Genomic DNA, 17341 nt, shown 5'->3' on the forward strand with positions numbered 1-17341 from the left:
TTCATATGTATTTCAAATGGTATTTCATAATTTTTTTACCCTTCCCCCAACAAATGGGAGGGCTGCCCCCAGGGACCCCTCAGAGCTTTTTATTTGTAGCTGTGATATTTCTGCCTTTCCCATGCAAGCACATATATCCATACCTGTCCAGTGTGTGTATATTTGCACAAGTGTGTGAGTGTAATTATGTGCATATAAGTATTTGATAGAGCCAAGGAAGGTGTGCTGTGGGGAAGCCTCCATTATAAGCCATAATGCCTCTATTCTAGTTGTCACGCTTTTCTGATTGTTTCACTGATTCTTTGAAAAATCCATGCACGCGTGAAATGTATCTTGATCACATCCAACCCAAATTTCCCCCACTCCCATGGCAATTCTTTTAATGATTGTCCAATCCTAAGAGAGAAGAAAAAGCGGCCGAATCCAAAAATGCGTAGATGTGCTAGGTCACCAACTATGTAAGATGTTGCACCTGCATTAGCATTTCCAGTTGTGACACAAGTCCCAAGACCAAGCTCATTATTATCTCAGCTTAAATTGAGGATCTAGGTGATAATGAATTTCCTGGGGATCTGAAGCTCAATTTTCTCACCTGAGCATGAAGAAAATAGCATCTACGCCGTAGATCCAAGTTGTTGTACAGATCAATTGCTTTGTCAAATAGAAGGTGGCATGCTGTTATTTATTTTAGTCTCATCAGACCCTAAGCTCCTTTAGGCAGGAATATTTTATCATTCCTCTTAAACCTCCGGCGTTTAGAATAATTCCCAATGGCAGCTTCTGTAATGAACAAATCTTTAAATCTCTGCAATGTCTTCTTCACAGTTTGAGCAGAGTAGACACTGATTAAAGATTTGTTGTACTCAATTGAACTGTCCCAATGCCTCATCTAAGAAATCTGTGTGGGGCTCCATTGACAAAGCAGTTGAACTACATTTTGATTACATTAAAAAGTCTATAATGCAAAATGTTCTTTAAGTTTTAATAATGTCTCATATTTTAGAGTCATGACTAATTCAAGAAACTTCTTACATTAGATAAACCCCAGAGTATATCACTTCTTCTCAATAATATGAAGAGTTCTTTGTAGGTGTTATGGTAATTATATTCAACCAACAGATAGAACCTTTCATAGACATAAAGATGACAGATAGATAGATAGATAGATAGATAGAGAGATAGAGAGATAGAGAGATAGACAGAGAGATATATAGGCAGATAGAGATAGGTAAATATGGATGATATATTGGTACATGGATAGATTGATAGACAGATGATAGATACATAGAGACAGAGAGAAATAGATAAATAGGCAGATAGAGATAGTTAAGTATAGATGATATATTGGTACATAGATAGATAGATAGATAGATAGATTGATAGATAGATAGATACAAAGATAGATACATAGATTGATACATAGATTGATACATAGACAGACAAACAGACAGAAACAGGTAGGTAGGTAGATAGATGATAGATTGATAGATAGATAGATAGATAGATAGATAGATAGATAGATAGATAGATAGATAGATAGACGGACAGACAGATAGATGATAGATTGAACTGCAAGTTATGTTTTGTTACTGAGTATTTGGTGGTGGAGGCAGACAAAATCTTTAAGTACAGTTAGTCAGTTCATGGGCTTTTCTACTTAGTAACTATCGTTCATACCTGCTGTCCAAATTTTAATTTTTTTCTTTTTGATTAATCTTGTGGGTTAGCATACACAGTGTGGGTTTTATCATGACATCTTCACACATTGTCATTCTACTTCATTCTAAATCCCACACCAAGTCCCTTCTCTTTAAATTTTATAGAGTAAAGATTCCTTACCCCAAATCTCCTAAAGCGAGCTACTGAGATGGTTCAGCAGGTTTAGCCTAACAACTTGAGTTTGATGCTGGGAGCTCACACTCACAACTTATCCTCTTACCCCCACACATACACCATGGCATGCATTGGTGTGCATGCTACGCCCAACAAATAAACAAATAAGTAAATATAACAGAAGTATAAAATGTGAGATGTTCACTCTGAACTGAGTGTTAGGGATGTGAAGTAATCAGTAGAAACAACCAGAAAAAGCAACAACTACACTTAGTATATTTGTTGAAGCATATTCTCTTGGCCATCAGCTTTATTATAACACATTGGTGTTTGGATTTTTCAGACATTTCTATGACAATCCCATCCAATTTGTTGGAATATCTGCTTTTCAACATTTACCTGAACTAAGAACCCTGTAAGTGTCTATTTCTCTTACATGTCGCCACCACCCAACCTGTAGTATTGCTGCAAAGACCAAATGAATGCTACTGCTTGAAATACTTTGAAAAAAAAATCGTAGTAAAAATGACCCCGTTCTAGAATCTTCTCCATATAACACTCACATATTTCTCCTAGGACTTTGAATGGTGCCTCACAAATTACTGAATTTCCTGACTTAACTGGAACTGGCAACCTGGAAAGTCTGTGAGTATTTGAGTAGACCCTTAGCTTCGCCCACAACATGCATTCACTTTGGGACTGATCAACTTCAACATTTGTGAATCAAAACATGTCACTGTATGATGTGGGAATGAAAGAATTATGTCTGGCTTGTGTTTTAACAGGACTTTAACTGGAGCAAAGATCTCATCTCTTCCCCAAACCGTCTGTGATCAGTTACCTAATCTCCAAGTGCTGTACGTATCAGTAAGGCAATAATGTTGTATAAACAGACAACTTCCATTTAGGGGCAAAATGGCAGACAGTATCTCAACAGTCATTGGAAATGGGAGAAAGTTCTTTCCTTGCAGGTCTCCAGAAGGTCATAGTCCCTCTTTTGCCTCCTTTGGACCAGGCTCCCAGCCATAACCCTGGTAGCCATGATAGCGTATCTTTGTTTTCAAGTACAAACAGCTGCCCATAAGAGTTGTAGTTGGCATGCATTTCCCTTCAGAAAATGAATGTGAACAAGCCAGAGAAATGGCATTTCCTCTTCTAAAGGTTTTTCAGAATGGAACAAAATAGCATAATGGATCAACAGCCTAACATTAATGTCAAAAATAAAATTATCAAACAGGCAATGACCTCGATAGGGAGACTAAACATTCTTTGGTGCAGTTATGGATAGTGGGTTCTAATGTTTCATCTGGTAGTCAATCAGCTTGAATGTTATTTCTATTGACTCAAATCTCATTTTTGCCCCTGCCTTTCCCAGGTTTCATAAGAAGTAGATTATGGGGATTTGAATAGCCTCGTTTTGACATTCTGCTTTGGTTTTTCTGTTCACTCCACCCAGCCCTCTAGTTCTCTCAAGCATTGTTGGGACTATTATTAAAAGAACCCTCACTCTCTCATAAAATGGTTCTCCTTTTGTGGAATAGACACCTATCACAGTCAGCCACCTGTCATCTTTGCATAGGCTCCTCTTAGTAACAGAACCAGCATAATGCAGGTGCTATGTAGGATGGGATTGCCTGCAGCATGGCTCTGCCCTTCCTCATCATCCCCAGGCTACCCTGTCACTGCAGATGTTCAGTGACATGGTGTGCAGTAGAAGCATCCAGGAGTTTTTGTCACTCACACATGTCTGAAGGAAGGCATATAAAGCAAGCTTTGTCCTTATAGCCTCCATTTCCCTATGAAGTGTAGCTACAGACAAAGGAATTGAGACTCTGGGATATATTTATTAAAGTCTCACTGCAAAAAAGCATGACAATTTTTTTGTTTACTTCTATCTTGTGTGTGCATGTTCACGTGCATAAGTGTTGTTAGACTAATGTCCCAGCACACATACTGGGGACAAATGACAACCTCAGGTATTGGTCCTCACCAAGAGCAACAGGTACTCTTAACCACTGAATCATTTCTCCAGTCCTCTACTTCCATTTCTTAATGAAACTAGTAGAGGGTACCCAAAACCATCTATTGTCTGCTGCTTACTGATTTTCATGACTGACATGGATCAATGCCGTAAGAGGGATTTCACATACTGTAGCTGGTAAGGAGGGAGTCGGGTTTAAATCATGTCCATCTCTTCTATGCTGCATAGGAAACTGACAGTCAACAGTCAGGTCCCGAACCACATAGGTGAACAAAGGCCACTTGGGAAACCAGTTAGGAGCAAAGGCTCCAGAGCATTGTTTCCTGGTTTAACTACAAGTTCCCTAGAAAGCAGCACATTATCTTTAGCAAGTTCTTTTCCCTTCTGGGGGGTTCAGTTTCCCAGTCTTTAAAATGAAAGAGCCACTTCCTTCAGATGGTAACGCTAAGGATTAAATAACTACATGTCAAACCCTTAGAGCAGAGTTTAGGACATGGTAGGTGCTCCGTCAGTGTTAACATTTCCATCCTTTTCATATGCCATTACTCTTTCTGCAAAATATTGCTTCTTTGGGGTGTGTGGTGTTTGCATGTGCACATGTGTGCACATGCATATAGATTCCAGAGGTCAACACCAGGTGTCTCTCTCAGTCATTCTCCATCTTATGTTTTTAAAATTTTTTTATATTTATGCATTTGTGTAGGCATGTGTAGCTGAAGTTTTCCTGTGTCCTTCCTGGCCCGCAGTCAGGACAAATCTCTCTCACCCACCAGTCCTGCAGCCGCTCAGACCCAAGTAAACACACAGAGGCTTATATTATTTACAAACTGTATGGTCATTTGCTCAGGCTTATTACTGACTAGCTCTTACACTTAAATTAGCCCATAATTCTTATCTATGTTTAGCCATGTGGCTTGGTACCTTTTCTCAGTTCTGCCTTGTCATCTTGCTTCCTCTGTGTCTGGCTGGTGACTCCTGACTCTGACTCCTCTTCCCAGAATTCTCCTTGTCTGCTCACCCCACCTATACTTTCTGCCCGGCTACTGGCCAATCAGCATTTCATTCATCAACCAATCAGAGCAGCATACATTCACAGCATACAGAACAACATTCCACAGCAGGCATGCGTGTGTACCATTGAGTATGTATATATAAAGATTAAAGGACAACTTGTGACAGCCAATTCTCTCTAATGTGCATTCAGGGGCAACCACCTTTCCCTACTGAGACATCTTGCCAACCCCTCCATTTTAGTTTTTTGAGACAAAGTCTCCTCACTAAACAAGAATTATTGGCTAGCAAACCCCAGGAATTCTCCTGCCTTACCTGTGTGTCACAATCACTTTACTGAGCCATCTTTCCAGCTCCAAGACATTATATTTTAAGCCAGCCATGGCAGCCCATACCTATAGTCTCAGCATTAAGGAAAGACATGGAAAAGGACCACAAGTTGAAGGCCAGTTTGGGCTACAGAGAAACTCCAGAGCAATCTAGGCTGCATAGTAAGTCTGTCTCAAGCAAGTAAACAAGCAGAAAAGATCCTGTTCCTTCTTGTTGGAACTTGAATGTGTGTAGATACACAAATACATTAATGATATTATCTTGCTGTTTTCAACGCTCCGCCCACAATATTCATTTGTTCCTCATGACATTCCTGAAAGATAGACAAGGCAGGTATCTTCTAAGAAGAAAACCAGAAAGAAAAAAAAATCAATCAGTGCTCAGGCTACCATATGAACCAAGAGAAATTCATATATTTTGATACCAGAACCCAGGACCTTGATCTCTACTAGAGCGACTTTTAGAAGCATTGGTGTGAGAGCTACCATCCTGTGTTGTTTTTTTTCCCCATTAACATATGAGATTTCAGTGTGAGTGTTTATTATCTTGCTTTACCTTCATAGAAATCATCTAGTCCACTATTTAGGCTAAATGTGTGTTCTCCACTTACTAACTGATGGTCTTGTGGACATTATTCCTTTCTGTATGAGGACACCCACAGTGTCACTGTCTATCATTGATCACAGAATTTAAATCAAGTAAAGCTATAAATGCGGTGCCTTTAAACATGAAATGCTTGGTGCACATCAACCCTGAAATCATTATGTAAGAGGTGGACGAAATGCAATACTATGTCCTGTGTAGGAGGTTTTGTATACTCCCTACTAAGATATATGTGAGAATGAGAAGCCAGGGGCGGGGGGCTGATGTTTCAGCCTGTAATCCCAGTTACTGTGGAGGCTGAGGAAATAAAGATCCCAAGTTCAACACCTGCCTGGGCTGCATAATATAAACATAAGAAATATCAGGCTCCCTGAGCAGCCTGAAGAAATGAATGAATCAAATCATTATCATCTTTGATAATATATGTGTCCATTTTCATACAGTCACTACTTTTCAAAACTGCGTGGTATATTGTTAAACATAGATATTTTGCATAGATATACAGGTTTTTCATTTGTTCACTTTAGTGAGTTTATTTTTTTGTTTGTTTAGGGGGAAGGAAGTAATCTTTCAAACCTCTAGTATTTGTACTCACAGATAGCTTCATTTGAATTATTTATAAGCAATAATTGAATTCTTCCTATATAAAACCCATTCATTCAATAAATGTAGGATAAATTGATCAATTATAAGGATAGGATAATTGAAAAGCCTCTTAGAGAAATACTACTGGGTTTTTTCCAGTTGTTTTTGGTGGTTTTAAGAATTAGAATCAAGCATGAAAATGGTTAGTTGATTAGTTGATAACTTTTAAAACATGAGACAAGATTTTTTTTTTTACCTCCGTTACTCTATCTACCAGTTTTCTTTCTTTTTTTTAACTTTCTGCAAATTACCGTGGCTTGTTTTAGATTAGTTGTATTATAGTATAAATATGTCCAGATGGTTTTGTTATTCTGTAATTTGTTGAGTTTTGGCTGAAACCTCTCTTTGATTTTCCCCCCTCACGGTGATTGATTTCAAAGTTAGTGCTAGGTTTTGAATGGTTTGGTTTGGTTTTTAAGTTGATTAGGAAAGAACTAGCAATGACTTGTGTTAGCTGTAGAGAAATAGCAGCTTCCAGAGACAGGGGCACAGTGATTTAATTTAATCTGTCCTCATTTCAGTAAGATAAGAGCTAGAATACTGTAGATCGTCACTAACAAAATAAATTCATTAAGTAAATTATTTAAATCAATTAAAGAAGTAGAATAGTTACATTTCAGTAAATATTTGAACCTATTGCCTAATCCAATAATGCCCGTGTCTACCTGCTGCTTGTCAGGGCTGTGGAATTGTCCAGAGTTTGCCTTGGAGGGGCATATCATCTTAAGGGAAAAGGAAAGGAGGATGTGTTTCCTTAAGATTAATGTGTAACATATTTTTTCTCTCTCTCACCTTTTGCTTTTCAGAGATTTGTCTTACAACCTGCTCGAAGACTTACCCAGCTTGTCAGGCTGCCAAAAACTTCAGAAAATGTACGTCTTGGGAACATCATATTGTTACTACTTAGTGTGTCTCTAAGTCACTCAACAAAAAGGTCAGAAGGCCAAACGCCCACTTTTCAGGGTCATTGGTTACTCTACCCTGTGGCTCACCGGCAACACCGTGGCATTGGTCCTTCTTACACACACGAAATGTGACAGTGGAGGGTGCCTAGAAAGTTGGGAAATAGTACTTGTCTCATCCATGTTCTGTGATGTTAATAAAGTAGTCAGTGCACAGATGCACTTTTCTCCTTTGTTTTCCCAACTCAATGTATTAGGAAACTGGCTCAGGGAGAGAAAGAAACGTGTCCTCAAGTGTTTCTTTGTATTGTTGGTTTGGGGTTTTGTTTTGTTTGGTGTGTGTGTGTGTGTGTGTGTGTGTGTGTGTGTGTGTGTGTGTGACAGAGGCAGGGGGAGAGAGGACAGGTGTACATGTACAAGTCTGAGCTTAAGAAACTCTTCCTTTTTCATGCAGACAAGGTCTCATGTAGCACAGGCTGGCCTTGATCTCCTCCTGGGCCTTCTTTATTTTTTAAATTAATTAATTAATTAATTTTTCTGTTATCAGCTTGATACAGTATAAATTCTTATCTTAATAGTGAAATGTTTCATCGAGGCTTGCTCAGTAATTGAGTAAAACCAAAACTTACTATAAGCCACAGTCGTCCTAGGGTCCCCCCTGCTATATATATAGCCTCCCTGGTTCTGTGGGTTGCAGTCTGATTGTTCTTTACTTTATATCTAGATTCCACTTATGAGTAAGTACATACCATGTTTGTCCTTCTGGGTTTGGGTTACCTCACTCAGGATGGTATTTTCTAGTTCCATCCATTTGCCTGCAAATTTCATGCTGTCTGTTGCTAGAGTTTTCCTGCCTGGCCCACAGTCAGGGCAAATCTCTCTCACCCGCCAGTCCCACTGCCATCAGACCCAACCAAGTAAACACAGAGACTTATATTGCTTAAAAACTGTATGGCTGTGGCAGGCTTCTTGCTAACTGTTCTTATAGCTTAAATTAATCCATTTCCATAAATCTATACCTTGCCATGTGGCTCATGGCTTACAGGCATCTTCACATGCTGTTTCTCATCATGGCGGCTGGCAGTGTCTCTCTGACTCAGCCTTCCACTTCCCAGCTTTATTCTCCTCCTTGCCCCGCCTATACTTCCTCCTGCCTGACTACTGGCCAATCAGTGATTTATTTACCAACCAATCAGAGCAACACATTTGCCATACAGAACATCCCACAGCAGCTGTCATTGTTTTTCTCTGCTGAGTAGTACTCCATTGTGTATATGTACCACATTTTCTAAATCCATTCTTCAGTTGACAGGCATTTAGGTTGTTTCCAGGTTTCATACCTTCTGGGCCTTCTTATCTCTGCCTCCCAAGTGCTGGGATTCCAGGTGTGTGCCACACGGGCTCAGTGCTCTGCTTTCTCAAATACAACAAAACTCACCCTTCCGGTGGGCGGTGCTACTTTTGAATTCGGCAGCACTTAGGTTTGTTTCATGAAAGCCATCTCCACAGGAGATGACACACGTTTGTCAGGTGAGGTGCCATGGATATTTCTTATGCACTTTGGAGTTCCTCTTAAAACGACTTCCTCCACAAAGCATTAGCCACTTTGCTTTGTAGCCACACTTCCATTTATCAACCACCTTTCATTTCATACTTAGTTTTTCTCTCACAGCCTTTGGGTCATGAAGGAAGAAAACATGAATTCATTTCCTAAAATGTAAAGATTTGAGGGGTTGGAGAGATGGCTAGTACTCTTTCAGGGGAGAAGAGTTGGCCTCCAGCACCCACAGTGGGCAGCTCTCAACCACCTGTAACTCCAGCTTGAGGCGTCAGCAGCATACACATGCACATACCCATACACAGATACATAATTAAAAATAAACTTGACACTTCTGAAGACCTCTAATGAATACAGTAAGGGCTCAGGGAAAGAAAATGTGTCCTCAAGTGTTTCTTTGTATTGTTGGCTTGGGGTTTTGTTTTGTTTGGTGTGTGTGTGTGTGTGTGTGTGTGTGTGTGTGTGTGTGTGTGTATGACAGAGGCAAGGGGAGAGAGGACAGGTGTACATGTACAAGACCACGCATGTAGAGATCAAAAGACAACTTTGTGAAGTGAGTTCTCTTCCACTTTTCCTTGTATTCCAGGGGTTAGGAGGAATCAAATGCAAGTCAACAGGCTTGTATGGCAAGCATGGTTATAGATGCAATCTTCTCTTTTGAGAAAGGGTCACATGTGTCCCAGGCTGGCCTTGAACTTGTGTCCCTCCTTTTTCCACTTCCTAAGGTCTAGACTTACAGGCACACACTATCACACTTGGTTTATGCAGTGCTGGGGACAGAGCCGGGCTTCATGCATGCCAAGCCACATTCTTCCCACTGAATGATGACAGTGTACATGGATTGTTTTATACCCTCTTGAGGGAAGCAGCTTCCTTGATTGAGAGTCAATACTTACTTGAATGTGAAAAAAAATGCAGTGTTATTTACTAGACAAAAAAATAATTTCCTGATTGAGAGATGATAGTCACACTTCCTAAGATATGGTCACATTTCCTATGACATAGTTATACTTCCTATGAGATAGTCACACTTCCTATGAGATAGTCACACCTCCTATGAGATACTCACACTTCCTATGAGATAGTCACACTTCCTATGAGATAGTCACACTTCCTATGAGATAGTCACACTTCTGATGAGATACTCACACTTCTGATGAGATACTCACACTTCTGATGAGATACTCACACTTCCTATGAGATAGTCACACTTCCGATGAGATAGTCACACTTCTGATGAGATAGTCACACTTCTGATGAGATAGTCACACTTCTGATGAGATAGTCACACTTCCTATGAGATACTCACACTTCCTATGAGATACTCACACTTCTGATGAGATACTCACACTTCCTATGAGATACTCACACTTCCTATGAGATACTCACACTTCCTATGAGATACTCACACTTCCTATGAGATACTCACACTTCCGATGAGATAGTCACACTTCCTATGAGATAGTCACACTTCTGATGAGATACTCACACTTCTGATGAGATACTCACACTTCCTATGAGATACTCACACTTCCTATGAGATAGTCACACTTCTGATGAGATACTCACACTTCTGATGAGATACTCACACTTCCGATGAGATAGTCACACTTCCTATGAGATAGTCACACTTCTGATGAGATAGTCACACTTCTGATGAGATAGTCACACTTCCTATGAGATACTCACACTTCCTATGAGATACTCACACTTCCTATGAGATACTCACACTTCTGATGAGATAGTCACACTTCCTATGAGATAGTCACACTTCCTATGAGATACTCACACTTCTGATGAGATAGTCACACTTCTGATGAGATAGTCACACCTCCTATGAGATACTCACACTTCCTATGAGATACTCACACTTCCTATGAGATACTCACACTTCCTATGAGATACTCACACTTCCTATGAGATACTCACACTTCCTCTGCCGCTTTGATTGAGAGCATGCAATCCTAGTGTAAAAAGTTCTCTGAAGTCTGTTGGAAACATTAACTCTGATGTCGGTCTTTGGATCGCTTTCTTTTCAGCGACCTGCGGCATAACGACATCTGTGAAATTAAAGGCAGCACCTTCCAGCAGTTACTTAACCTCCGATCTCTGTGAGTACCACCTCCCACACCCCCACAGCACTGACCACTTCTCTCTGTTGGACCTCCAGGATTTTTATTCCACTATGTGCTTTTACCATTGTGCCGCTGTACGTCTGTTTTCTATTTAAAAAAAATATATATATATTTTGCTTCTCATAATTTCCAGGGGGAAAAAATTGGAAGTAGTAAATTTGTACCTAGGCATAGTGTGTACATCTTTAAACAAAGTACTTGTAAGGCAGAGGCAAGTAGATCTCTGTGAGTTTGAGACTAGTCCGGTGTGCACCACAGGTTCCAGACTAGCCAGGGCTACACAGTAAGACCTTCTCAAAATGTAAGTTTTAAATTAGTTTAAAAACAGGAGTAGTAAATTGGTGACTATGCGTTCAACGAATCCTCTAAAATGCACTCTTGTTGCCAAAGAAAGGAGACTGACTGACTGCTCAGAAGTCTGCATAATAGTCCTGTCTGCAGCCTGAGAGTTTAAACTCAAATGGAATGAACACACATAGTCCCTCTGCCTGTTTGGTGTGTGTGGTGGTATTGTGTTCCCCAAAGTATTGTGCACTCTAATAAACTTATCTGGGGTCAGAGAACAGAAAAGCCACTAGATACTTAGGCTAGAAGATGGTGGCACTCACGCCTTTAATCCTAGCATTCCAGAGGCAGAGATCCCTCTGGATCTCTGTGAGTTCAAGGCCACATTGGAAACAGCCAGGCATGGTGACTCACACCTTTAATCCCAGGAAGTGATGTCAGAAAGCAGAAAGGTATATAAGGCGTGGAGACCAGAAACTAGCACCATTTGGCTGGTTAAGCTTTCAGGCTTTCGAGCAGCAGTTCAGCTGAGATTCATTCTGGATAAGGACTCAGAGGCTTCCAGTCTGAGGAAACAGGATCAGCTGAGGAACTGGCAAGGTGAGGTAGCTGTGGCTTGTTCTGCTTCTCTGATCTTCCAGCATTCACGAACCCAATACCTGGCTCCAGGTTTGTTTTTATTAATAAGACTCTCTAAGATTCCTGCTACAGGTGTGCATATGTGGGGGGGGGGTGTTTTGGTTTTGGTTTTGGTTTGGTCTTGTGGGGGAGGGTGCTGTGGCTGTGACTGTGTGTAAACATTTAAAGACCACCTGGGTTTGATAGTGAAATATGTTAACTCTGTGCCCTCCTCTATCTGAAGAGCAAGCCTGGGAAACTGCTTTAGCAAACCTACTACAGTTTCAGGAAAACTGTACTAGAAACTGCTTCTGTTTCTCCGGCAATCGATATGTAAATATTTCATTTTGTTCTATGATTTAAAATGTTGTAAGTATTTCAGTCTGTAAAGTGTTTGCCACGCAAGCGTGAGGACGGAAGTTCAATTCCTAGACCCGCAGGAAAAGCCTGGTGCAATCCCACACTTGCTATCCTGGGGTGGAGGACAGGGATGGGCGGAGCTCTGGGGCTCGCTGCCCAGCCAGTCCAGCCCAATGAAATAAGCTCGAGGTTAGTGAGAGACCCTGTTTCAAAGAACATGGTGGACGACATTTGTGGAAAAGTACCTGAGATAGTACTCTGGCCTCCACATTCCTGTGAAAAGAGGAAGATTCCCTTTAAAAATCTTTCAAATAAGATCACAACTATGCTGTGAATTCAATTCACTGGAGGTAACTCGGGGGCCCAGTGGCAGACCCTTATCTGAATCTGAGAAACACCAACACTGATCACTTCCAATTTTCTCAAATGCCCCACTCTTACTTACCTTAATGTCTTGGACATTTAAAAAAATTAAGTCTCAGTAGAGGGGCTTTTGCTAGTGTTTGCAAGGTCTCGCTTTGATCCCCAGCACCAAGGAAGGGAGAGAGGAAGTGGGGGGGGGGGTTTGGGGGGTGGAGCCTTAAATTCATAGTTCATGTTTAAAAATGAACTTGTCTCTGATAAGTCATCAGTTCCTGTCTCTGACGAATTACCTGGAGAAGTTTTTGCTAGAGATTTTACTCCTTTGAAATGTCCTTCACTTTGTAGTGTATATGTGGCAGTAGATTTCATTTCTCCATGAAATATTTTTCCTCGCTTTGAAGGATTTTATTTCTAACATATGTTTTCTCCCATTTTACTTAGATCCCAGTCAGGTATTCACTTGTCCGCATCTTTTACTGAGAATTGTCTTGAAAACACCTCTGTCTATTTCAGGGCTTGCCATAGATGGGTGACGGGCACACATTGTTGGTTGAGTTTCGCCGTGTGCCCAGGATCATTTCATGATTTAAAATGTGCTCTCTTGTCAGAGAAAGAGATTCTGATGTTTGCCTCGTCCTATCTCCATTCATTTTAGAAAAACTGGAATAAAAATTTGCATCCATGATAAAGTCTACCTTATTAGTAAAAAGAGAATAAAACTAAAATATCTACCTGATTACTTCAAACAGGACTGATTTAAAGTTCTATCTTTTGTCATTTTGTGTCACAATATCTTTATCTGAAGGACACTTTGATGAGCTGGCTATTCCTCATTTGAATGGAAATTAAATGTGGGTAGAGACTGGATACATACGATAAAAAGCCGTGTGTTCTTTCTAACATAATCTTCTTGTTTGCTTTTTTAAAAAAACAGGAACTTAGCTTGGAATAAAATTGCCATGATTCACCCCAGTGCATTTTCTACATTGCCATCTCTAATCAAGCTGTGAGTATTTCATCTCTTGTTTATGGAATGTCTTTCAATGTCATTCTCAACACACAGCCAGTGTTCTGTGTTCTCCATGCCTAGAGCTATGCCCTGGCCAGGGAAGACACCAAGCTTCTTGAGAGCCATAGGGGCCCTTAAGTGGATGACTGAAGGTCTGGGTGACAGCCGGGGGGTGGGAGAATGGGGGAGTGGGGGAGTGGGGGCTGCTTATTCAAATGAAATTGTCTAGTTTTGCTGAGAAATCAGGCAGAATGGAATAAGTGGACAATTCATTTATTCTGTCCTCTTCTTCCTTCTCTGACAGAAGGGGGAGTAGAGGAAGGAAATAGACCCTGAAACTTTTCACTGGTTATTCCAATCACTTTTCAAATAAATGTATATTCCCCACTTGGCAACATGAGGCTAAATATAGAACAACTTTTTTTTTTTTTTTGGGGGGGGGGTTTCAAGATTGGTCTCTATGTAGCCCTGGCTGTCTTAGAACTCACTCTGTAGACCAGGCTGACCTCAAACTTACAGGGATTCACCTGCCTCTGCCTCACAAGTACTGGGATTAAACGCTTGCACCACCACCACCTGGCAAAATGTAGAACAATTTTTAATGCATTTAAAGCATGCCCCCCCCTTCCAGTTCTGATTATAAATAGAAAAAGCCATCAGAAACTGAAACCAAAGTGGTCAGTTTTACCATTCAGAGTTAAGAACTCTGCTTGGAGGTTTTTATTGAGCAGTTTAAGCATCCTTAGGCTGCTTTTGTAAACATAAACGTTTCATGCTAATGTAGACTGCTAAAAGCCAATTGTTTGATGTTTTGCAGGGACCTATCATCCAACCTTCTGTCATCTTTCCCTGTAACTGGGTTACATGGTTTGACTCACTTAAAATTAACAGGAAATCGTGCCTTACAGAGCCTGATAGCATCTGCAAACTTCCCAGAGCTCAAGTGAGTTTGTCGTTGAAACTAATAAGATACATTTGTGGCCATGCGGGAAAAATAGACATGTTACAGTGATTTCTAAATTTATGAGGTCATGAGACCCTTTTGAATTGCATTTCATGCCCCGAGTCCCCACCCCTGGAGCACTGTTAGGATAAGGCTGAAGTGGGAGACTGTCTTCCTGACCACACTTCCTTTCCCTCTCAAAGATGCTTCCTGGAATCACAGAGTTCATGGAAAGAGTTTAAGAAGCATTGATCCATGGGATATATACTGGGCCGTGTAATTAAATAACATTGTAACATTACTGCACTCCTGTTTACAATTTTTAATTTCATCTAGCGAGTATGTGCTGTAATAAAATATACTAAATTAATGCCTGTTTGAGGAAGCAGTACTGTTCAAAAACCTGCTGTGCTTATTAGCAATAAAGAAGTGTTTTACAGATTTTGTGTGAACATATATATGTCTTGAACCACAATACTGTCTGCATGTTTTTGTTTTTTGGTTTTTTTTGTTGTTGTTGTTGGTTTTTTTTTGGTTTTTCGAGACAGGGTTTCTCTGTGTAGCTTTGCGCCTTTCCTGGAACTCACTTGGTAGTCCAGGCTGGCCTCGAACTCACAGAGATCCACCTGGCTCCCGAGTGCTGGGATTAAAGGCGTGCGCGTCTGCATGTTTTTAAAACCCAAAAAGTAATAAAGTCCCAAAAGATAGTACAGAAAAGAAAAAAGTATATTTCAAAATGCCACCTTAAACAACATTTTTATGTTGTTTATTTCTAGGCTTTGTTTCACATCATCTAAGTTACTAGAATCCACATATGCATAGAAATTTATGGCATATTTTAGTTACCTAACATAATGTTGTCATAATTTTCTTACTATTCACTTTTTAAACCATTTTATTATGGAAAATTTCCATCATTTAAATCACCTCACTCAGCTTCCACAATGATAAATATCTGATGATGGTCGATTTTAATAACTGTGGTTACCACTATCACCAGAATGCACACCTTTATTCAAATGGCATATATTTTGGATTATCCATTTAGCCTAAACTCCAAAAGCAGACATTGTATTTCATGACCCATCTTTTTTAAGTGTATGTTTTTTTTTTCCTTTAAAGGATTATTGAAATGCCCTATGCTTACCAGTGTTGTGCATTTGGAGTGTGTGAGAATGTCTATAAGATTTCTAATCCATGGAATAAAGGTGGTAACACCAGTGTGGACGACCTTCATAAGAAAGATGCTGGGCTATTTCAAGTTCAAGGTAAGAACTGCTGTCATGGTGAGGAAATTGTTGCCAGAAAGATCTTGAAAATTTACTAACAGACCATGAAAAGTTCAGGAGTCCCTCAGTAATCACCCAGCAAGTGGAGAATCAGTATTACATTGTAAAGACTCAAAAAGACATATTGCCATCTGTTCTATTTTTATTTATAATTAGATCCTCCTTAGCATACACAGTCCTCAGAGGTGATTACTATATCAACATTTCCATACTTTTTTAGAGGATCCTAGCCTTTTTTTTTTTCCCCTTCAAATATCCTTCTTCCCTTCTTTCACTGGAAGAGAAAAATGCATGCTTGTTTTTCTGGCCTGGAGGAAGTAAGGGGTGAGGTGAGTGGACAGACATTTTTAATTTCTCCATATTTGAGCAGAAGGGCCTAAGAATTCAGTTTCTCAGCCGACGAATTCTATATCATGTTCCTCTAGTCCCCCACAGGGGTATCTGTCAGGAAGGTGGAATGAGATCATGTCTGTACAGCCCTTGGCTTTCCTTGCAGTAAGACGTTACTTAAACAGAAAGCAATGTCTCTCCACCACACCTGTGGGGATGAAGAGGCGCCTCGGGCGGCACCCCCTCCCTTCCTGCCAACCTTGCCAGTCTGCACAAGGCCTAACAGAATAGCTTCTCAGTCTTAGGGCCTTGGTGATTTGTTGATTCCAAGGTGCAATTCAACCTGTCTGCATGTTTTCTTAACTTAGCCGCTCCCCTATCAGTTGAAGGAGCTAATAGCCTTGTTTGTTTGTGGTTTTGGTCACACAGCATGTATCTTGCTCTTCTCCTTCCTTTAGTTTTGGCTGTCCCTGCCCCACCAACTCTAATCTCTTCTATGTTTATTCATTAAACCTTAAAAATTTAAAACTATAGAGCCCATTATGGTCCAGACACTACATCAGCTCCTGGGACTACATAATAGCACTTCATGAAATTTATTTTCAAGATCAGTGATTCTCAACTGTGAGCTGTATATTAGAATAACACCAAAGGGTTTGAAAAAAATACCAATGCTGGAGCTGGGGAGGTGACTGAGTGAGTGAAGGGTTCGGTGCACAGCATGAGGTTCTGAGTTCAGATCCTCCAACACCCACATTTTTTAAAAGCGGGATTTTTAAATCGGGTTGAAGTTTTAGCTCAGCGGTAGAGTGCTTGCCTAGCAAGCATAAGGCCCTGGGTTCAGTCCTCAGGTCCAGAATAAATAAATAAATAATAGATAGATAGATAGACAGACAGACAGATAGATAGATAGATAGATAGATAGAAAATAAATAAATAAATAAATAAATAAATAAATAAATAAATAAATAAATAAATAAAGCGAGCGAGATGTGGCAGCTCACACCTGTAATCTTAGTGCTGTGAGGCACGGGGAAAAAGCTGGAGCTGAATGATCAGCCAGCCCAGCTGAACTAGTGAGCTCCAGGTTCAGTGAGAGACGCTGTCTCAGAAGATAATGAAGGGAAGGTGTTGAGTATCCCAACA

At 40.3% G+C, this 17341-nt stretch overlaps 1 protein-coding gene across 1 annotated transcript in view; it reads left to right on the forward strand.

The window, feature by feature from the left end:
• Lgr5 (leucine rich repeat containing G protein-coupled receptor 5) overlaps window positions 1-17341 on the forward strand; it is a 134952-nt gene that overhangs the window by 112678 nt on the left and 4933 nt on the right. The window contains exons 9-16 of the mRNA XM_059245658.1: window positions 2177-2248; window positions 2410-2478; window positions 2619-2690; window positions 7210-7275; window positions 10903-10974; window positions 13559-13630; window positions 14451-14576; window positions 15699-15844. Coding sequence (XP_059101641.1) covers window positions 2177-2248; window positions 2410-2478; window positions 2619-2690; window positions 7210-7275; window positions 10903-10974; window positions 13559-13630; window positions 14451-14576; window positions 15699-15844 — 695 coding nt within the window. The remainder of the gene's footprint in view (window positions 1-2176; window positions 2249-2409; window positions 2479-2618; window positions 2691-7209; window positions 7276-10902; window positions 10975-13558; window positions 13631-14450; window positions 14577-15698; window positions 15845-17341) is intronic.

Source organism: Peromyscus eremicus, chromosome 18 (assembly GCF_949786415.1).
Source record: "Peromyscus eremicus chromosome 18, PerEre_H2_v1, whole genome shotgun sequence".
Taxonomy (NCBI): Eukaryota; Metazoa; Chordata; class Mammalia; order Rodentia; family Cricetidae; genus Peromyscus; species Peromyscus eremicus.